At 39.4% G+C, this 23,418-nt stretch overlaps 2 protein-coding genes across 7 annotated transcripts in view; one reads left to right on the plus strand and one right to left on the minus strand.

The window, feature by feature from the left end:
- Positions 1–5,702, plus strand: part of UGGT2 (UDP-glucose glycoprotein glucosyltransferase 2) — a 244,554-nt gene extending 238,852 nt beyond the window's left edge. The window contains exons 39-40 of one of the 3 annotated variants that reach the window (XM_045009671.1): positions 2,534–2,652; positions 3,707–5,700. In XM_045009671.1, coding sequence (XP_044865606.1) covers positions 2,534–2,565 — 32 coding nt within the window. In that variant the 3' untranslated portion in view covers positions 2,566–2,652; positions 3,707–5,700. Of the gene's footprint in view, positions 1–2,533; positions 2,653–3,706 lie in introns of all 3 variants that reach the window. The other 2 variants (XM_045009688.1, XM_045009679.1) reach the window with 2 other exon arrangements.
- Positions 5,703–14,946: 9,244 nt separating this feature from the next.
- Positions 14,947–23,418, minus strand: part of DNAJC3 (DnaJ heat shock protein family (Hsp40) member C3) — a 69,348-nt gene continuing 60,876 nt past the window's right edge. For all 4 annotated transcript variants that reach the window (XM_045009800.1, XM_045009781.1, XM_045009790.1 and 1 more), the window contains exons 10-12: positions 22,526–22,658; positions 21,400–21,548; positions 14,947–17,671 (exon numbers count right to left, since the gene is read on the minus strand). In XM_045009800.1, coding sequence (XP_044865735.1) covers positions 17,517–17,671; positions 21,400–21,548; positions 22,526–22,658 — 437 coding nt within the window. In that variant the 3' untranslated portion in view covers positions 14,947–17,516. The remainder of the gene's footprint in view (positions 17,672–21,399; positions 21,549–22,525; positions 22,659–23,418) is intronic.

The following is a 23,418-nucleotide window of genomic DNA, read 5'->3' on the forward strand; positions in this document are numbered from 1 at the left end:
CAATCTGTTATGATTTAACATAATTCACATTGGATTTGTGAGTACATCAAGCTTTGCTAAAGTCCGGCAAAGATCTTTCTTCCAGCTAGAATAACAGCCCACTCCACGAAGGCGCATGCCACTGCATCTGCCTTTTTGAGCAACATTTCTATAGTGGACATTTGCAAAGCAGCAATGTGGTCATCCGTACAAACCTTCTCCAGACACTGCGGTGTTACTCAGGCTTCCTGAGACTACGCCAACGTCATCAAGTCGGTGCTGGAGTCTCTCTTCAAGTAGCCCAAAGTCCCACCACATGTAAGGAAACTGTTCGTGAGCCACCTACAGCAGAATGTACAGGAGTAGCCCTAACCCTTTTGTTAACATGCAGAAAACATTTTCACCCTCCCTATCCTTTTCCCCTCTCCTCACCCCTCCCACCAAGCGAAAAAACAAAATTTTAAAAAGACAGGTGGGACAGCATCCCCTGGAAGTTGATGCTCAGGCATCCGCTCCTGAAACTGATCCTGGGAATGTAAATTGCACAATCACTCCAAGGAGAAATCAGTTAGTTACGTGTACAGTAACTATTGTTCTTCAAGATAAGCTGTCCACATATAAACACCACACACCCCTACTGCCACCATTACTACCATCTTCCCTGCCACTTTGGATTTAGCTTACTGGCAGTGCTAAGAAACGGAGAGGGAGGCAGCATTCACGCCCCTTTAAACGCTCAACTTGGCGTATAAGTATAGCAGAGGCATACTCACCACCTGCTGGTATGGCTGGCAAAAGTTTCCAACTTGAGTGCATTGGGTGCACATACACCTGCAGTGGAGTGTATACATGTACAGCACAACTCAAAGAACAACAGATATTGTACATGTAAGTAACCATTTTCCATAGTGTGGCATCATATTGACACCCACATGGTTCATCGGCATAGTTGGATTCTTTAGAATAACTGTGCAGACCTCGGCCACTTGAGCTAAGAGACTAACTGATAGCAGCAATTGGTTATCACCCTCCATATGGATCATCATTAGAGGGAGATGAGAGACACACTTTGCCAGTGGTTTTCACAGATATTTGCTAACATCACAGGAATTCTGAGACTGAGAAATCTTGGGTTCCATTCCAGGCTCTAGAGGAGTGTGTTCTCTAGTGGGCACACTTCTTCCACCTTTTTCCCCCCAAGTTTGAGCCCTTCCTTCAACCGTGTTCCCTGTCCACACTGACTTCCAGCCCCCCTTCCCTGACCCTTTGTTCAATCTCATTCTCACCCCCTCCCAGTTATTGGTCCCACTTTTTTTGCCCATCCACTGTCAGATCTGCATCTTGGTCCCTCCCCCACACCTCCTACCCCCATCCCACTTGTTCCCAGCCTCCTCCTCCACAGCTCCCAGTCTCAGTCTTCTTGCCCAGCCAGTGCCAGTATCTCTTTACCAAGCTCCCAATCACAGCCTCCCATTTCCCCTCCTCTTGTCCCCAGATCAGCTTCCATCTCCCAGTTTCCATCCTCAGGCTCATTATCCCAATCTGCTCCTCCCACCATCCCTTTCTGCATTCCCCTCAGGCAGTTTCCTCGTTGCTGCCTGGAGCCATGGAGAGCATACAAGAGACTATCTCCCTTCTGTCAGTTCCATTGCTCAGACCTTGGCCCTGGACAGCCCACAGCAGTCCAGCTCTGCAATTGCAGGGCAATTCCTTGTCAGCCCTTTTCTGAAGCATGCCCAGTGCTGATGGAATCTTTGGGGAGTTTAGCTATGGTCTAGCACAGGGTTTCTCAAACAGGGGTCGCCGCTTGTGTAGGGAAAGCCCCTGGGGGCTGGGCCGGTGTGTTTACCTGTCCCGTCCACAGTTCCGGCCGATCACGGCTCCCACTGGCCGTGGATCGCTGCTCTGGGCCAATGGGAGCTGCTGGAAGTGGCACGGGCCGAGGGACTTACTGGCTGCCACTTCCAGCAGCTCCCATTGGCCCAGAGCAGCGAACCACAGCCAGTGGGAGCCACGATCGGCCGGACTTGCGGTTGGGGCAGGTAAACCAGCGACCCCTGTTTGAGAAACCCTGGTCCAGCAAGTCTCTACTGAGCATACGCAAACTGCAGGATTTTTTTAAAAGGCTTATAAACTGGCCAAATTTGGGTGGATTTTCACAAAGATGTCAAAAGACATCTCAGGGCTTGGCTACACTTGCAGCTGTAGATCACTTTGGGTTAAACCAGCCTTCGGAGAGCACACTAGGGAAAGTGCTGCAGTCTGTCCATACTGACAGCTGCAAGCGCACTGGCATGGCCACATTTACGACATTTGCAGCCGCATTGGGAGTGGTGGATTATGGGAAGCCATCCCAGCATTCAAGTGGCTGCAACTGTGCTTTTCAAATGGGGGGGGGTAGGGTGAGGTTTGTTATTTGTATGTGGGGAGAGAGAGAGAGTGGGTTTTTGGAGTGCTGAGAGTGTGTCAGCACACTATCTTGTAAATTCAGATCCTCCTAGCCCCCCGCCTCTCATTCATTCACTCAGTAAACGTTTGCTTTGCCCTGTTGCAGATAAGCAGCCACTGTCTGAAACGGAGCTCTGAAAAGGCACTTCTGCATTCCTCAGCCAATTTCAGAACAAAGAGAAGAGAGGCCACTTGACTTAAGGGAATTATGGGACGTTTCAGGAGGTCAGTCAGAATGCTGTAACGTAACTCCTCGTTCATGCTGGCCCTGGGGCGTCTCAGCCAATAGGCAACAGCTGTTATCCCTCTCTTGGAGGTAGAGTACCAGGAGCGCTCTAGCCAGGAAGTCAGAGCGTTCTACGTGCCTTGCCAGTGTGGATGGGGAGTGAGGTAGATCACTCTGTAAGGGAGGCTTTATTGCGGTATAAAGTGCCAGTGTAGCCAAGCCCTCAGACACAAAGGCCACACCCTGCAAAGTTTCAAGTCCCTGCTCAAAATATAATAGCTCTAAAAAGTTGCCAACATTTTGAACATTGGCAAAACAGTGTATTTCCCATAGGCTCATTCTTGGAAACAGATTAATTATTTTGGCTGAAATTTTCCAAAATTGCTCAGCCTGAGACAGAAATCCAGCATGTTAAATTTCTCCCCAAACAGTTAGTTTGACAAAGTTATAGGCAATTGAAATGGAGTCTTATAATGAGAAGCATTGAGCTACTAGCCCACCTATAACAAAAAATGAAATCACAACATTATGGGGCTTTAAATTACAAATACATATTTTATTTACTTTATGTAACTTTAACTTGGCATAATCTCATTGTTGACAGCTCTCATGAGTAGGAGGCTTGCAATATTTGGTGGAATGTTTTGTTTGTTTTTGTTTTTTGTTAAACTCGAGCTCTGGAAGTCAGGTAGTTATGTGAGAATTTCAACTTTTATTTTAAAAATATTTTAGTCCCAACGTTTTCAGAGAAAATCATGAAAATGTGAACCCTAATGGCTCAAAAATTAGAAGGCAAATAAATGCACTCTGCTGCTAAATAATACTTAATAGTTTCTTTAGTCATTTTGATTATTTATGAATGCTTATGGTCAATTGTTATCAGGGTCTAAAAAATGCAGTGAATTTTTAAATATGTGATCTGACTTTCAGGACTCTGGGAATAAATAAAATGCCCCCTGAAGATATTGGGGCCTTTTTAACATTTTAGAATGTATTACAGCACTGCTGCTTAAATATGAGCGAATATATATCATTGTTATTTTTTGGTTACAGTTTTTAAACATGATGAACTTTAGCATCATTTGGAAAAAGTAGTTATGGTGGCACAACTGAATCTTCTACATGAGATGGAATGGAAGATGTACATACTGCAGAGGCATTGAACATTTCATCAATATGTGAAGTCAAACATTTTATAACTAATATGTTGCTTAAAGCATTCAAACAGAATGGGAAGAATAGATAATGTAAGATCAGTATACGAAGATTTCATAATTTTGTTTTTACCAAGGTAGGTGGGCATTTCTATTTTGTTGATTCTCCCCCTCTCCCCCAAAGACAGCTGATATATAGGACCTGGTCCTGCATCCCTCCCATACCCAAAACTCCCAGTTTATAAGGAATGCTGGATTGGACCCTTTAAATTTAAGTTATAAGGGGATTTTTTTTAGATTGGCTGGTTGTAGTCAATGAATGTTACACACTGTCAGATATTTAAAGGGATACTTGAAAATAGTCTGCATTGTTTTGATTATAATAGGATAATTATCCTACACATAATCAAAGTTGAGCATATTCAAACTCTGTAGTATAATGTACATGCATCAGTTTTTTTCTTGTATAAGATGTACTGTGTTTCACAAGAAAAATTCACAGCATTGCAAGGGGCAGTTGTTAAACAGTTTATTACTGAAATATAGAGCTTTGGACCAGTCCAAAATATTTAAAATCAATTTCAAAGTTTATAAAACCTAGGATGTAATTTTTAATTTATTGTGCAAGCTTGATGCACTGTTATCTGTTTTAAAAAAGTCAACTTACAGCCAGTCACACTTCATTATTTATTTTGTTACATATTAATCCAAAACTAACTTTGTAACAAAAGATATTTTAAAATTTCAGTACAGTCTATTCTATGTTCACTTCCTTTATCATATTTGAAATACAGTACTGTAATTGTGTTCCATAATTATTCTGTCTGAAAACAAGATAAGAATGCATCCAACAGAGAATTAGTCTGTTCCAATCTCTGAAATCTATCCTATCAGCATTTTTTAAAAAATTAAACAGCAATAAAAGAACTGTCTTACATAAGGCCAGATTCTACTGTTGACTATATGTGCACAGCTCCCATTGACTTAATATGTGTAAGAGAACAAATGATACTGTGTATTTAAAAAGGAAACATCTTCCTAGTCAAGAACTTGCTTTTTTTTCTTGAGATTTTACTGATGTCCTTTTGCGTTCATGTGCACTAATGTTTCTCAATGATTTCTTTCTTGGAATTTCAAGTTTCAGATCTCTACTATGAAGCTTTTGTTAAATGAAGAGCTAAAGTCCTACATCTTTAAAGCAATTTTTTGTCTCTGTTAGTCTTATTCCTTAGCTGGCTGGGAAATTTCTCTTACAAAGCCATAAAAGGTTTATAATTTGCATATAGATATTTTTTTTTGTTCATTTTATGTTAAATCCTCTACTCAACATCCCATTTAATTGGCTTAAGATTAAATGTTAAGAAAACAAATCAGTTTTCTTTGAGAGAGTGTTTAAACGATATCTATTTTCTAAAATAAATATATTTTGTTGGAACTGTTTAAAAGATTTAGTGGGACAGATGCCTTGTATTTTATGCAGTGTTGCGTATGTTTATAGGTGATATTTTACAACTTTTCTTTTTCTATTTCTATTTATGGAAGCATATTTTCAGAAAAAGGCCCACTAATACAAAACCTTCAGTTTGAGATGCTGTTTTGTTTGTAAAATAAAGGGCTCCAATAAATACAGTCACTACTTCTCAAAGACTTCAATAAAGCAGTACTGCAGTCATCATAGAATATCATTTTATATTTTATGATACAAGAAACAGGCTGTAAATGTAGTACAAAATATTAAAGATGCCACTGAATTGGCCTAATAAAACAAAATAACTGTACCTTCATTATGATCCTCCAGCATTTCTCTTTTCCATATTATTTTGTGTTAAAAAATAAATTTAGCATGCCAATTACTTGAACCAAAGGAAAAATTGCCGTGATTCTTCAGGTCGTTAGTTTTTGTTTTTTTTTAATTTGAAAACCCTGGAGGTGGGGACAACACAGGAATATATACAGAATAATGGATTGCCTCTAGGGTAAGATATAAGAACTTAAACAACGAGGAGTCCGGTGGCACCTTAAAGACTAACAAATTTATTTGGGCATAAGCTTTTGTGGGTAAAAACCCCACTTTTTCAGATTTTTTACCCACAAAAGCTTATGCCCAAATAAATTTGTTAGTCTTTAAGGTGCCACTGGACTCCTTGTTTTTGTGGATACAGACTAACATGGCTACCCCTCTGATATAAGAAGTTAGAGAGAATGAAGAGGGCTCATACCAACCTTAAAATATCTGTACTCTACTAAAATAAAACACCGGGGTCTCCATTACTTTCCCAATGTGAAAGGGGTAGTATAAAAGAGTGGTTAAGGCCGGGGAGTAGATGCGGTGGTGTTGCCTATCAGTGGGCTGCTCAAACGAAGAATTTATATAACCTGTTGGCTGTTATATGTATGTGCATGTATTGTTTCTGGGCCTTTTCTACATCACATATTAGTTTAGATTTAAGTTGAGTGCATTTAACTTTGTTGTTAGAAAGGCAAATAAAGACACCAGTGAGTAGCTCAGAATATATTGTTGAAATGTGGGTTGTCAGTTGAACTGAAATATGTTTTTCAGTTCTGTTTTTTTAAACTGAGTATAGTTCTCACTTTTAGAGCAAGAAATTCCCTTTTTGCTAACTAACCACAGATGCTAACATTCATTTGTTTCCTGGCTTGTCATTATGATTTGATTCAGATTTCAGAGCACGTGAGCAGTTTGAGTAGAAGCTGTGAACCAACTGGTGCTGACATACATAGGAACATAGAAATTGCCATATTGCATCAGATCCTTACTCCATCTATCCAGTATCCTGTTTCTGATAGAGACTAGCCCAGTAATGTAGTCAAGAGTAAACTCCGGTCAACTGAGTTTATCCACTTCTCATTTGGGGAATATGGAGTTTAGGTTATCCACCTTTTTTTTTTTTTTTTTTTACCAGTACACCTTTAGGCCAGCCCCCGATGCTTCAGAGTGAGGTGCAAGAAACCCCACAATAGGCACACCTGGGATACTCTGCCCATATGAGGATCTCATTCTAATCCCGAATAGTTAGATTGGTTTAAGACCTGCAGTTTTATATCTCTTCCAGTACTCTTGTAGCATTGTTATAATTCTGGCTAGTCTTGTTATTCATGTAAGTGTCCAATCCCTCTTTGAATCTCGCTAAGGTCTTTACCTCAGCTACATCCTGGGGCAGTGAGTTCCAGAGTCTAATTACACAGTATGTTAAAATATTTCTTTTCATCAGTTTTGAATTTGACACGTTTCAGTTTCACTGAATGTTTCTTTCTTGCATTATGAGACAGAAGCTTCTCATCTACCTTCTCTATACCATTAAGTTTTCTACTGAGAGACTGTCTTATTACAAGGTAAGTTGCTCATTTTACACTCAGATTTGTGTGTTAGTATTTATAAGGTGCTTTGAAGATTACTGATTTGAATCCGAGTTCCCTTTGAACAGTGTTCTGTCAGCGTGTCTTGGCAAAATATGTTTTACAGATTGCCCAAGTTGTCTAGATAAGACATGTAAATAAATTTGCTTCTTCCAGTTCCAGTGTTTGGTACCAAAAATCATCTGAATGTCCTCCCATATTAAGTGGTAATTCCAGCTGTCTACACTCTAACAAACCTATTTAGATTTATAAATGCATTTCATTGAGTTGCCAAGAACATGCACATTGTATTGGATTGAAAAGGAAATAAAGCCTTTGTAATCCAAAGCTGCCTGCTGAAAGAATTCTGAACAAAAAGTAGACAATAATAAGCTAAAATATATCTCCCCCATAATTGTGGAATTAATAATACATATGCTGAAATTTCACTAAAATTTAACTCTTGTCGCTTTCCTTTGGTCAGTTCTTATCTTTTACATAGTGTAAACTTAATTAACAAATTGATTTCAAGAGACGTAATTAGATTTATATTGCTGTAACTGAGATCAAACCTTGTCTATTTAATGTTTGTAGGTCAGAGGCTGATTTTCACTTTTTTCAGTCTTAGCAATTTCTGCACATGTCTATTTCAGCTATTTTACATTAAAGGTATTAAAACCTTAAAACAACTCATTTGGATATTTTTCACCCTTCTTTCAGAGAATCAGTGCAGTAAGTTAGTAATAATTTAGTGCTGACTTTTTCAGTTTAATCCATCACCAACAATCCATCACACATGTGAAAGCCACTACTAGGCACAAATGGATTAAGAATGAGTGAAGAACAGTTACCAATTGAACAACTTCATGTTGTGACATCTTTTAATCTTCTCTCTCTGTGGTGAAGCTGTGCATTGGCTCATTGAACACAGCATGTCAACGTAAGAACAGATGAGAATTGATCTTTGCCTAGCATACAAATCCAGCAAGATGAAAGGATCCCTCTCATCTAATTTACTGTTAATTCACTCTTTATATTCTTGCTCTTTTGAAGTTTTATAGGGGAAAGATTATCAGATGCAATATCCTCAGCTAAGTGACCTCTCATTTGGATGGGTACAAGTAACCTCCACTTGTTCTTCCATATTGACAGGTACATATGTAAAATGAGAAATTTACAGCTAGTAAACTGTAAGTTCTTCTGCCCCATGCACAAATTATCGGAATATTTTTCAAGAGCCGTGTCTTGAGGCCCCATATGCACCTAAATGCCCTTCTGCATCCTGTAGCCAAAAACAAAGGGTAAAGCAGCTGCAGCTACCCTACAGTGCCTGCTTATTGCCTATGGCTGTGAGATGGAACCTCTGCAGCACCTATGTCTCTTCACACAGATTTTCTGTCATTAGTTTACTGTTAATATAGGTAGATTTCCAGAGGACACGGCTACAAGAGCGGACATCAGGAAGTCTTGAGAGGAACATAGTAATCTTTATGGCCTTCAGCACCATACCCATATCCTATTTAATCATGGCCATTCTGGGCCCCATGAGGTACAACCAGCAGAAGAGATCCATGCATTGCTCCTGCCTCTAAACCCAGCTCTCCTTCCTGTCACAGATCTCAGGAAGGCAATTGGTCCAGGGACTTGGTGGTGTGATTTATGCTGAACAGGATGATCTGCAAGAGACAAGAGGTCCAGCTAGCTATGATGATTTCTTCATCTTTATCTGATGAGGCTGTTACCACTTCACTATCCCACCCCAGGGTGCCATCTACTGGATCCTTCCTGGAGCTTCTTCAGTGCATGGCAGATACCCTGAAAACTCTAGCAGAAATAGTACACAAGAAGTCAGGTGAATGGCTGTGGTCCTCGGTCCCCAGTAGATTGGCAATGCAAATAAATGAAGGCTTGTTGGAACTAGCTAGGGGAGCTGTGGGAAACCCCAACTTCACAGGCACCAACCTTAAAGGCGGCAGATAGTTGTTACCAAATCCCCTTCAACAGGGTTGAATTATTTTAGTCACCTCATGCCTGGATCCTTGCAAAACACCATACCAGATCTGCTCCAAAAACAATACTCAAAACAGTCATGAATGGTCTGTCGAGGACTCCTGAGGGCATTCTGGCATGATGCAGCCTTGATTATACTAATAGCTACAGCATGGCCCAGAGAATTCTGGTGTTCTGCTCTGATTAATGTTGACATACTTCTGGTGCTGTCCGACATGCTCATGCAGAGCAAAGGCCAGATCCTGTACCTGGACCCAACACTGCTGCACCTCACAGCCTAGATGCTGGCTAGCTAATGGCCATGGACAGTACCTACTCCATGGAAGTCCAGAACATTTTGGCTGGTAGCAGGAAGGATTCTGCTAGGAAGACTTATGCAGTGAAATGGAAGAGGTTCTCTATGGGAGAACATAAAAGCACCTACTGCATTAGAAACCTCACTAGATATTCTAGATTACTTACAAGCCCTAAAGCATTCAGGACTGTCCATCAGCTCCACAAGAGTACATTTAGCAGATAATTCTGCTCATCCTCCTCCTATCAAAAGTGAACGTGGCTCTGAGAAGACCATTATCCTCATTCATGTCTTTCCTCCAGTCAGATTCCACCCTTCCAGGCCTCACTGTTGAGTTATCCAGGCTTATGGATTGGCCTGTGAGCCCTTAGCAACCTGTTCTTTATACCACCTGTCTGTGAAGACAGCTTGCTTTCTGTCTATCACCTCAGCTCAGACAATAGAAGAGATCCACATCCTCATGGAAGCACCACTTCATACAACTGATCTAGCTGCCTACTAGCCAGGGGGCAAGTTAAACTTCACACTTTAGATGTTGGCAGGACTCACTGCTATTAGCTGGGCAGGACAAAATCATTCACAAGTTGTAGTCAATTTTTGGCTTGGAATGAAGGACCAGCCAATATCCATCCAAACCTTATCTAAATGGGTGTCTGACTGTATTAAAACACAATAGCTTGCTTGGACCTAGCTGCACTTATTACAGCCATTCCACCACATATAAAAGAGACTGCAACTTGTCTATGGGGTGTTCCAATTTCAGAGATTTGTAGAGCAGCTTTCACCCAGCATTACTCCTTGGTAGAGGGCTCCAGAATTAATGTCACCCTCTTGGCAGAGCTGTTGTACAGTCATTTTTCCAGTAGACTCCAAACACCCAGCTCCTGGCCATGAGTTCACTACTGGAGTCACCAGAAGTGGAATCAGGGACAATCACAGAGAATGGTTGTAAGGTAAGTAACATTAACTGTGTTTTTTCTAGATCTGTTGTATTCCAGGACCTGCCCTCCTTTCCCCCTACTACAGAGTACTTGATCTCCTCAATTATGTTTTACTGAAGAAACAGAAGGGCAGTTGGTGCTGCTCTGTCCTTTATGCCCTCAACTATGTAGAGTGGGTGAGCATCCAGGGCACAGCTATGGCCCCAAATGACTGCAAATTATTCCAATGTCACATGCATGGGATGCATTTGCAGAAACAAAATAAATGTTGTCAATTTCTCTAAGAACTATGGTTATTGTAGGGTAAGTATGGTCAAACAGTTTGTTTTTTCAAAAGAGGACAATGTAATATTCTCCTGTTTGAGGTAGTTCATCAATGTTGGGATTCCAAAGTGTTCTTATCCTGTTAAAAGGGTCTACTATATATTAATACCTCTTCTCCACACATAAATGTGCTCCCTTCATGAAGCTGAAGAAATACAGTAATTTTTTGTATATAATTTAGCCAGTGATATTCACCACCAGGCTAGAGAGAAATTATTCACAAAGATTGCCAGATTTTATACTTGGGTTTGAATATGTACAGCTGCTACATCACCCCATATTCTGATCTTTTTAAAGCTTAGTGAATTTTATTACCCGTTTTCAGATTTTGGTTTAATGAGAAACCTGAATTTTTTATAGCCTTGTGTTGCATTCATGACCAAATTTGAAACTTACAACCTTGAAAATAAATGAATACCATAATACAGGCAGTCACTGAAAATATATTTAGTTAATGTGAAAATATAGTGCCACAAAAGTAGTTCCTGAAGTTCTAGACATGAATTTTTAGGTTTCTTTTGATTTTATATAAAAAATTGTACAATTTCAGATGTTGGATTAGCAAAGTTAGACTAGAAGGTTTCTCATTCTTAAAGCATAAAATTGCTACTTTGGACAAGCAAATTACCTTCTCCTATCTTTATTATTGGTTAAAAGTTCATGAAAATGTAGTAGATTAAGACTTTTTTGAATAAATCATGTGCTGTCAGTGACTAGCCTAAAATGAGTACTTGTTAAGTAGAAGATCCTCTGTAAAAAGACTTATACCCATTGCCAAGAAAACAGACATCTAATTTGAAACAAGGTCATATTTCTTGCTGCTTACCAATATTGGTTTTAACATTTGTGATTCCTATTTCTTTAGATGTAAGAAAGTAAATGTACATTTCTATTTATAATATGTTACTCTTTTTAAAAAAATCTTTTAGATAAACTACTTTGCAAAGCTGAACAAACAGTTCATTATTACATTAAGGCAGTTTTAAACATCACCAACTTGCTTTTCCAGACTAGCTAATTGCCAGTGAAGCCTCCTATTAATCACCTCCTTAAACAGAAAACTGTAATCCCTTTCCTCAAAAGGCATCTGATAATGATGAAAAATGCTACTCAGTTTCACTTATGACATACTTGAAAGCAGTCTAGTTACAATTGGTATTTTCCTGCTCTTGACAATATGTGACATGGGCAATTTTGAGCTCTGTCACAAGTTTATAAATTCATTGCAAGGCTGTTTTAATATTGGATTTGCCATAAATCAGTATTACACATTTTAATATTGTCTTAAGCATTAACATGTCAATTTTCCATTTTTAAAAAGAAAGTTGCGAAATGTATTTAAAAATAAAATAGAATATAAAAAGTCACTAGCAGTGAGGTAAATCTAATGAAACTGTCAATTTTAGGGGTTTAAGTGGTCAAAATTACTTTTTAATTTTCAAACTGTAGGGCTGAGCAGTTTTTTTAAATCACATGCTATTGTGCTACAAACACCTGTTATGGAGTTTTTATTCAGCTTGTGTGTGTGGTTTATACCATTAACTTTCTATACCTGTGCCACCAGTAGACAGCACGTCACTTCTTAAAAACTAGTGAAGGAAATTTGTTACTTGTTTGAGGGGGAGCCATCTTACATGCCAGACGCAGCTCACTTCGTATTTTCAAAAGAGGCCTAAAATGAACTTTTAATGTGCCAGCAAAGCTAGTAATCCTTCAACAAATATAAGTGGTAATATTTTTGCTTTAGCCCTAACGGCTAGGGCTGAGGAGTTAACACTTCCTGTTACCAAAACATTTTTCCCTTTTAGTACCTACTTCTTACATCCACCCATTTGATCAACTTGGCCTTTTCTAGTCTACTTCCTCCCTGACAATGAGGGAGACTAATGGACAGCGTTAAAATCACAGAATTCTATTTACCTCATTCTACTGCCCAGCCTCTTAGCTCTTCCTTCCCAATCAGAAATGGAAGTCAGACCATTTCCTATTCTACTTGCCCCCCCCCCCACAAATGAAGTATGTTGTTAGAAAAATGTTGTGTCCTTTCATGCTGCAGTTTCCACAGCATGTCAACACAGAAAAATCTTTATCAAGTTTCCAGTCCGAGTGCCCCAGATAGCATCAATAAACATGCACTGACCCATTCGTCTTAAAGGGATGTTAAACTTTGTCCCTTCAAGTTATATTTTAACGCTCCTCTTCATTTAATGATATACATGCAGATGATAAAAATTCTTTTGCTTCTGTTGCAAAAAAATACCACATTAGGAAAATGGATTCTTCTTTGAATAGTGTCCCTCTGGGTGCTCTTCTGTTGGTGCACTTGCATCCCTGTGCTGCTGATCGGAGCACTTTGGTAGCAGTATCCCTTAGGCCTGCACAGGGGCTGTCTCTCCTTGCACTCCGCCCCAAGGCTAACCAGCACCTGGGCTAACTCCTCGTCAGTTCCTTTTCAACTGCCCCTGGCTGTAGATGGAGCCAGTAGCAGTCTGTTTGCCATCATTTGCTTATTTAGCATTTTTAGTATTTAGTCTCCTGTCTTAGTTTCTCTTTGAAAACAAAAAATCTTGATTCCCCACCCCCCAGCCTTATTTTTTGTCAGGGACCCCTTCCCACACCAGAGTATGCCCAGTTCACCGGGCTTCAAGAAGTGCCTCTCTTGCAAAGAGGCCATCCCTGTGGCAGACAAAACACTGTTGCTGCATATGCTGCCCCAGGGACTGCCACTGTCATAACTATAAAGGGAAGAGTAACAGCCCTCCTGTGTATAATACTGTAAAATCCCTCCTGGCCAGAGACACCAAAATCCTTTTACCTGTAAAGGGTGACGAAGCTCAGGTAACCTGGCTGACACCTGACCCAAAGGACTAATAAGGGGACAAGATACTTGCAAATATTGCTGTGGGGAAGGCTTTTGTTTGTGTGCCCTTTGTTTTGGGGGTTGTTCGCTCTTGAGACGAAGAGGGACCAGACATCAATCCATGCTCTCCAAATCTTTCTGCACAAGTCTCTCATATTTCAAACTTGTAACAGCCAGGCAAGGCGTGTTAGTTTTAGCTTTGTTTTCTCAACTTGTAAATGTTCCTTTTGCTAAAGGATTTACCTCTGTTTGCTGTAACTTTGAACCTAAGGCTAGAGCAGGTTCCTCTAGACTCTTTGAATCTGATTACCCTGTAAAGCAAGGTAATTTTCTCTTCCCTCAGCCATGGCCTGTGGAAAGGGGAGAGAGACGAAACGAATGTTTTGGGTTTTTTGAAAGAAAATATGCAGTGCTCTTTAATCCAGCTATAGTTGTATGTTGTATGTGCTCTACCACACAGAGCAATGCTGTTTATTGGGCTTACTGAAATTAGCTTGTGTAGACACAAAACTATTTTAAATGTTGACTTGAAATAAAAGCAACTTAGACCCAACTACATAAGGCAAACTGCTGTTTACACACAGTAATGGACCTATGGGCCAAACTATCTTAGAACAGCATAAAAAAAAGCTTTGAGTTGTTTAAGAACTGCCATACTGGGTCAGACCAAAGGTCCATCTAGCCCAGTATCCTGTCTGACAGTGACCAATGCCAGGTGTCCCAGAGGAAGGGAACCTAACCAGTAATGATCAAGTGATCTCTCTCCTGCCATCCATCTCCACCCTCTGACAAACAGAGGCTAGGGACGCTATTTCCTTACCCATCTTGGCTAGTAGCCATTAATGGACTGAACCTCCACGAATTTATCCAGTTCTCTTTTAAATGCTGTTATAGTCCTAGCCTTCACAAGCTCCTCAGATAAGGAGTTCCACAAGTTGACTTTGTACTGTGTGAAGAACAACGTCCTTTTGTTTCCTTTTGCAGGAAAGCCAAATGGATTAGATTAAAGCTGAAACACACAAGTCAAAGTTCTAGATAAGAAATAATTTAGCTCAGTAGAATATCAGGGTTGGAAGGGACCCCTCAGGAGGTCAGCTAGTCCAACCCCTTGCTCAGAGCAGGACCAATCCCCAGACAGATTTTTGCCCCAGATCCCTAAATGGCCCCCTCAAGGATTGAGCTCACAACCCTGGATGTAGCAGGCCAATGCTCAAACCACTGAGGTATCCCTCCCTCCTTATTGACAAGATAAACTTACTGCACAAAGTAGGGACCAATGTTTTCAGCTTAATCATGAACTTGAGAAGAAAATAACGTTGTCCTTCTATATCAAAGAAAGGAGACATTTGATATGGGTTTAATCAGGCAGCAACTTTATTATTAGATGGCTGGGACTATCTGGCAAAGAAAAGCATACAGTACAGGTAACTCCATGTTCATTCACTACACACCCGGGGGACTTACATTGGCTCCCCTTTTTTCCCCCCATTCAGGTCCCACAGCCAACCCATTGCTGAGACCATACCTCTCCCCACCTTAACCTTTGTTTGGGGGATATAAGAAAGGGGGATTGGCTCACTGCCTTACCAATCATAAGAGTCCCAACCCCCCACCCCATTCAGCTCCTTTAATAAACACCTTTTTAAGTCCTTTACCAAGCCATTTATCCAGCCATTATATCCCTTCCCGATGGAGCACTGCACTGGATATCCGCCCCACACTTGCATCATGAGTTGTTACATCACAGCTTAACTCCCCTCCCTACTCACCATAACAAGCCCCTCCACAAAGCTGCTGTGGGGAAGGTGGAAAAAAAACAAACTCCACCTTGGCCAATCTGGTGGTGAGGGGAAAAGTCCTCCCTAGCCCCCCCTCTCCTCCCCAGAGAGGAGTGGCTAGCACAATGCCCACAGCAGGGCCTGACCACATCTGGAGTTTTTCCACCCCAAGGGGAGGGAGTGTGGGTAATGCTCTGCCTGGTCCAGGGAAAACGGGGCTTTTCCTGCCTGGCTTGCTCCTTTTCAACTCCCCAGCCCTTCCACTCCCTGGGGATGAGTCAGCATTGCCACACTGACCCACTCCCCCTTTTGCAGCAGCTTCTGAGCCTCTCCCACTCTCCACCTATAAAGTGCTATTCCCCACCATTCCGCCTGGCAAGCCAAACAATGCTCACACAGACCCACCCACACAGAGGTGCGATGCAGTCATTCGCTTTAAATACTTGTCAAAGTGCATTTCAGTGAGCCATGTGACTGCAGAATTAATTCAAACACTGAAGTATGTGGTATAATTTAGGAAAACAGGACATATGCTTGGATAACACCTGCCTCTGTAGTGGTACAATTACTCTTTCAAGTAGCATGCTTAATTCTTCAAAGATACTTTTATTTTACTAAGTCAATTCCTCACCATGCTTTCAGTGAAACATAAATTGGAGGAATAGATTGAGAGAAGGTTTTAACTAGGTTGTTTTCCAGCTGAAATATAGAAATGGAATTTACTAACATGTTCTTGATTTAAAAATCAGCCGTTCTAAGAGTGGTGTCTATTGAAACCAGTTATTAACCATTATTTTTCTACCTTCATAATTAGATTGTTGAGACTACTCAGTTGTGTACTTGACTGTTACAGTTTACAGTTGCCACATCACCACCAATCAAACAAAGTCACAATTGTATCCCATTTGTGCTTAAAGAACTCAGTCCACATGTTTTGGCCTAAAATAAAACCCGCTTTATTCTGACCAAACAAGCAAGGCACTGATACCCTGGCTGCTTCACAAAGACCCCTAGAGCAATTGCATGGCAAGATGCACATTATTTTGTCCACTGTCACCCAGAAGAGAAGTGAGGTTTTAATAAGGTGCAACCCTAGCTTCAGACTCTTTTCCTTTACAGATGCCAGACTATTACAGTTTGGATCTATAACCTACTACACAGTCACTTTAAACTTATATGGATCCTGAATTGGGCACTAGCAGAAGTTACCTTTTACACATTTCTCCTTATTTTAAAGTATTTATTAAAATCAGAGGCAAGTTGCTGCATATTTGGGGAAGTGTCACATTAAATTGCCCTGCTCAAATCTCAAGCAGGTTTTGTGTAAAAAGTACAAAATACAAAACCAATCAAGAAACTCTGGCTATTTAAGTATCATTCAGAAGCAAAATGTTCAAAATGAGGGAATTTTTTACTTTCATGTTTGACAGATGCCATTATAATAGGGACTAATCATTCCGACTGATTTCAGATTACCAAACAAATTACGTAGGCAGACATTTTCAAACAGTCAGTAACAATGTTATTTTAAAAAGATTATTTAAAACCAATCTGTAGTGGCCTCTTCACTCTCTATGTACCGCATCAGTGTGACAAAAGTAACACAATGCAGTAGTTGGTCAAGTCATTAGTCTTTCTTTTTAAGAATACTGAAAGATGGATCATTACCCTGCATACACTAACTCAAATTTTCATTTGTGACTATAAAGATTGCTATACATAGTAACCTTTTACACCTCTATTAGGCCTCTAGTTCCAAAAAGTATTTAAGCACATTCTTAACTTTAAGCAAATGCTTAAGTGTCATTGACTGATAGGATTTAAGCATGTGTTTATATGTTTTCCAGGTCATCATGCTTCTTCCTCAGTGGTAGTCAGGATTTCTGCATGCACTACTACAAATATATTAGTGCTAACAAAATCCTGGCCCACCCACTCACCATTATAGGATTGTTTTGCTGCAGTGTGAATTTAACTTTTTATTTTTTTGTAATATTAAAGAGCTAGCTTTCCTTCTAATAAAGTAACTCTTTAGTTAAGGGCAACATATTTGAAATTTAAATTGTTGAATCCTGGAAGGAGTTTTTAAATAAAAAAAAAGTGTTAAATAAATCAGTGGCAGCCACAGAAAAATAGTCTTGGTTCTAATTAAAGTGGAATTTAAATTTAAATGGTCCTCCCGAGCTGAAAGGGTTGAATCCTTGCCATGTGTTCCAGGTTCTGTGAAAAGGGCTTCCTCCTCCCTGTTGGCTCTCTGCATCCAGTGGATCTTCTCCTGCATCAAACTTCCTCCTCATTTCTAAGGAAATATACATACATGGTAAAAAGGGACACAGACGTCACACATTATTACAGAAACAGTCTACTAATCAAGAGTATTTTGGTACCTCCAGCAGGACAAGAGGAAGAGACAAGTAGTTTTAAAGCGTCGCTAACTCCAGACAGATGCAATAATTAATTTGGTTTATTTACTGTCATGTCTATGGATCCCATTACCACAGAAACTGCCAATTTAATTTGCCAGTATACTTTTACTGATAAACATAAGTCAATCTATTATAATTTAACAGTTGATGTTTTCAAAGCACTCTAGGGGATTTAGACATATTAATGAAAGGTACATGAACTAGGACTGTGAATTGCAGTTAACTCAAGTGATCAACACAAACCAAAGTAAAAATAGTCTTGCTTAATTGCAGTTTTAGTCATACTGTTAAACAAAATAATAGAATACCAATTTAAATGTATTATAAATATTGTTGGATGTTATTCTACATTTTCAAATATATTGATTTCGATTACAACAAGACAAGGTATATAGTGCTCACTTTATATTTTTGATTACAAATATTTGCACTGTAAAAAAAAACTATTTTTCAATTCACCTCACTTTATCATGAAAGTGCAACTTACACAAGTAGATTTTTTTTTACATAACTGCAAAACTTTAGAGCCTACAAGTCCACTCAGTCCTTCTTCCTGTTCAGCCAATCCCTCAGACAAATAAGTTTGTTTACATTTACGGGAGATAATGCTGCCCACATCTTATTTACAATGTCACCTGAAAGTGAGAACAGGCGATGGCATGGCACTGATGTAGCCAGCATTGGAAGGTATTTAAGTGTCAGATACGCTAAACATTCATATGCCCCTTCATGCTTTAACCACCATTCCAGAGGACATGCTTCCATGCTGATGATGCTTGTTAAAAAAATGTGTTAATTAAATTTGCGACTGAACTCCTTAGGGGGAGAATTCTATGTCTCCCGTTCTGTGGTTTTACCTGCATTCTGCCATATATTGTGTGTTATAGCAGTCTCAGATGATGACTCAGCATATGTTGTTTTTAAGAACACTATCACTGCAGATCTGACAAAACACAAAGAAGGTACCAATATGAGATTTCTAAAGATAGCTACATCACTTGACCCCAGGTTTAAGAATCTAAAGTGCCATCCAAAATCTAAGAGGGATGAAGTGTGGAACATACTGTCAGAAGTCTTAAAAGATCAACACTCTGATGTGGAAACTACAGAACCCAAATCACCAAAAAAGAAAATCAACCTTCTCTTGGTGGCATATGACTTCAATGATGAAAATGAAGGTGCATTGGTCTGCACTGCTTTGGATTACTATCAAGCAGAATCCACCTGTTCTCTCTTTCAGGTGACATTGTAAATAAGAAGTGGGCAGCATTATCTCCTATAAATGTAAAGAAACTTGTTTGTCTTAGCAATTGGCTGAACAAGAAGTAGGACTGAGTGGACTTGTAGGCTCTAAAGTTTTACATGGTTTTGTTTGAGTGCAGTTATGTAAAAAAAATAATTCTACATTTGTAAATTGCACTTCACAATAAAGTGAGGTGAATGGAAAAAATATGGTTTCTTTTGTTTTTACAGTGCAAATATTTGTAACCAAATTATAAAGTGAGCACTGTACCCTTTGTATTCTGTGTTGTAACTGAAATCAATATATTTGAAAATGTAGAAAAACATCCAAAAATATTTACAAAAAATTTAAATTGATATTCTGTTATTGTTTAACAGTGAGATTAAAACTGCAATTAATCATTACTTCTTTAATCTTGCAATTAATTGTGATTAGCAGCTCTTCCCCGTAGCTGAGCTGTTAAACACAATGGCCAGCAGGAGCTATTAGTGAAAAGCTGCCTCCTATTTTTAGCTGCTATATTTTCCCCCCTCCCCCTTCCATCCCAACCTGAAGAGCAGTTCCTTTAGAGGGTGGGGAAGAGGTCTCGCATCACTTCTACAGAGTGACCATATCACAGTCCCAACCACTTTTCGTGGGTAGCTGGACTAGGTCGTGGATTGTTTTGCTTTTCAGAAGACAGGAACACAAGAAGCTTTGATTTAGCCTCTGCCCTATTCCATCTGAGGAGATGGGCTAATTGAAGGGAGAGGTGAGCAGGACACAACTGGAAATACAAGCCTAGGGATAGGGGGAGAAAGGGGAAGAGAGATGTGTACTTAATATGGACACTTTCAAAATGAAATGTTAGAATCCTCTCAGAGTATATTCCAAGGAATTTTTGGTTTTGGACATAAACTTGATGGGAGCAAAAACTGTGCCTTAATATTTTCTCCACTATCATGCAGGAAAAGGAGTCCCAGAAAGAGAACTCTGAAAAGTAACTTTTATTCAGTTTTCAAATGCAAGTCATTAAAATAGCATTAAGGTATTCTACAGTGTGTTTTTAGCCCATTAATATATTCCACGGACAGCTGAAGTTATTCTGCTTGTGACTTCATGCCTTTCAGGGCACATTTGGCATGTATAACAGAACATAAAACACCAGCCCAGGAATGTCTTAACACTCAATTTAAAGAGAAGTGAGTAAGAACCATTTTGAAGTGTTAATGTCATTCCTGGCCAAAAGGACGGGATAAAAGTTAAGATCAACCTGTTATTCTGTGCCATGTTCCAATAAGAGGGGCAGAATTTGCAATGTGTTTATAACCGGAAACTAAAATCTGAACAGGTCCCTGTGCTACTAACCATAGTTCCACTGATTTGTGGTGGAATTACAGGGCCTCGCCTCTGTACTACTTCTCAGATGAAAGATATCAGGACTGCTACTACACTACTAGAAGACTTTCCTTTCTCCCCCTTACTTTATCATCACCCTGGGTGTGTTGGGGCATTGTCTTATGTTTTTCATTAACCCTTTTAAGAACTTCTCACAGTGACCAGGGTCCCTCGATCTATTCAAGTTGAGACAGAAGTTGAAAACTCTCTAGGACTAATCCAACAGCTCCATTACAGTCCTCAGGCCATTCAGTGGTTTCAGCATGCCTGCTCCTCCCTCCTCCAGACCTGACTGCCCATTTGTAGCTCAACCTCTCTATTTACCTATCTTGGCCAATGCAAACGTTGTAATTTACAGACAGAAAAATCTGTGATGTGGATTTAGCAATTCAGTGGATTTTGTATTGTGCAGGTGATTTATAGGTAAATAATAATCTCCTTGCCAAACTAGACAAAACTACCAGTCTTTGCTGAGGCAAAACAGAAGTTCAGTGTTTCTAAGCCAAACTATCATTAAAATGGAACAAGACCACATGAATTTTATCCAACTTCCCTCAGCTTTCTAGAAAAAAATATCTATCCTAGTTTATACCATCTTTGAAATTCAATTGGTTGGTTTTATTTTTTGAGAACTTGGATTTTGGTTAGAGGAGAGAGGGAAATACAAGGTGATCATATGTAGCTTAGAATGGCTAGCTTCCCTATTTCCCAGGTGTGTGTTTGAAGTCTGTTTTGGTTTCTTATTGAATTCATTAAAACAGTATGATATTCTTGTATTGCCATTTCATAGCAGATAATGTGACAAAAATAGAATCATAGAAGATTAGGGTTGGAAGAGACCTCAAGAGGTCATCTAGTCAAATCCTCTGCTCAAAGCAGGATCAACACCAACTAAATCATAATAGGTCATAATGGACATCACAGTTGTGTTAGTTCCATCCATTATTCTGAAAAGAACCACTGTGTAAATTTAATCAATACCTGGGTCAGTAAGTACTTCTTTAGCAGCTGCTATATCAATAAACTTTTTCTCTGCCTTCTTCTTCTCCTCTTCATTCTGGAAGTTATCAGGGTGCCACTGAGATGCTAGCTTTCTATATGCTTTTATGATTTCTTGTTTTCTTGCATTTCTGGGGAGGAAGGAAATTAAGTTACTTATAAAGTCTCCAACTGTTCATGTGCCACATTAATGAGCCTGCAATGTACTTATAAATATGGTGATACAACAGACTAACAGGCATCAAGAAAACCAAATATTCACTAGTTAACATTTTGCTGCTGGCAGTCAAGATTTCTCAGACAATAATGGCTTCCTCTAATAAGAGTAGTAGAAAACAGGTTGCGATTTTAAGTAAAACAAACCCAATTTTTCAATTTACTTTCCTCAGAAAGCTCATAATTTATTCATTAAATTGTTATTATTAAGTACTCAAGAGAATGTTAGTTCAATATCTTAACTTTTTTTTTTTAGGTCTCTGAGTTGAAGAGTGTATAGTAGATTCAGAGATGATATAACAATTGAGTCAAACACAAAATTGAAAGAGGAAAGGAGGCAGGGTCACCAAAATAAGATTGGTAAAGAATGTGCACAACAGGATGGTTTTTTGTTGTTTTTTTAAATAAAAATCATTACGTTTGTTTCAATCAGGCCCATGGCAGAAGTGAGTTTTTAGGAGGTATTTACTAGCTTTTTTCCAGCAAGTCGTCTTAAACTGTCCCAAGCTACTGTGCTCTCAAAAATGAATTTTACTTTTTCTTCCCTTCCATAATTCTCTTCTGTCATTCTTTGGTTTCCTAAACTGCTTGCCTACATTGTTGCTCCATTATATTTGGAACTCTTTGCTAATGAAGGATTATTTCCCTGTTTATTGCCAGTTAGCACTTCTTTATTCCTTATTTAGGAGACTTTCTGAGCAAATGCTACTTAGAGGCTGGAAAAAAAACCAAACAAACCCTTATGACCACATAAAATCTAAACAATTTTAAAGTGGAGGGAGAGAGAATAGGGAAAGATACCCAAAAAAGCATAAATACAAGTGGCAAACATTAGACTATTTGATTAGTGACTGACTATGTAAAAAACAAACATTCTGGACATTCATCTCACCTTTTTATTCCTAAAATTTTGTAATAATCTCTCTTCTGAGATTGCTTCAACATCCTCTGGGCTCGCTCTAGGCCTTCACGAATCTGTTGGTCATTTTCACTGTTGGCCTGAGCAGTTTCATAATCTTGAATAGCTGCCCATAAAAATGAATGTAAGAGTATATTACACACCTCACTAAATCAACCTACTTAAAAAAAAATAAAAATCACTCAGTTTAGATTAACTACTATCCCTAGGGCTCAGATGTTTTGCCACTATCATTTGTAAGCAGCAAAACTAATTGCTGAAACTTCATGGAAAAGTATTTAAATTTTGTTGTATTTTCCTTGGTATTTGTAAGTATCAGACAAGAAATATATTCTGACTCTTACTCAATGAAGTTCATTGTTTTATCTGCCTATGGTTTCTTAATGCACTTCGGAATCCCTCAGATGCTCTGGAACAAATTGTGATGCCCCAGTGTAAATCTTGTCTATACTAGGGGGTTTGCACTCCTGGCTAACCCAGCACAGGCAAGGCCTAACTCACCAAAGCAAGGAAATTAACTTGTAGTTTTTAATCCTTCCAATATGGAGCACACCTGGAAACTGGCAGCATCCCATGGCATCAGAAGGAAGTCTGGATCTAGTTCTTGTTTGGGATGGGGCAAGTTTCCTTGGAGGGTGCACTGAATTAAAGATTGGGAAACATGCCTTATAGTGACAGACTCCGGGGACTCGAACAGTTTCACGTAAACAAGAGAAAGCTAAAGGATGACTTGATCACAGTATGTAAGGCCCAGATCCTCAAAAAAAAACTTAGGTGTTGCTACACACAGTGTTGTAACACCCAACTTTTATAAAAATCACAGGAATCCACAAAGCTTAGGCTCTCCGTGCAATGCAGAGGGAGAG

The sequence above is a fragment of the Mauremys mutica genome, chromosome 1 (genome assembly GCF_020497125.1).
Source record: "Mauremys mutica isolate MM-2020 ecotype Southern chromosome 1, ASM2049712v1, whole genome shotgun sequence".
Taxonomy (NCBI): Eukaryota; Metazoa; Chordata; order Testudines; family Geoemydidae; genus Mauremys; species Mauremys mutica.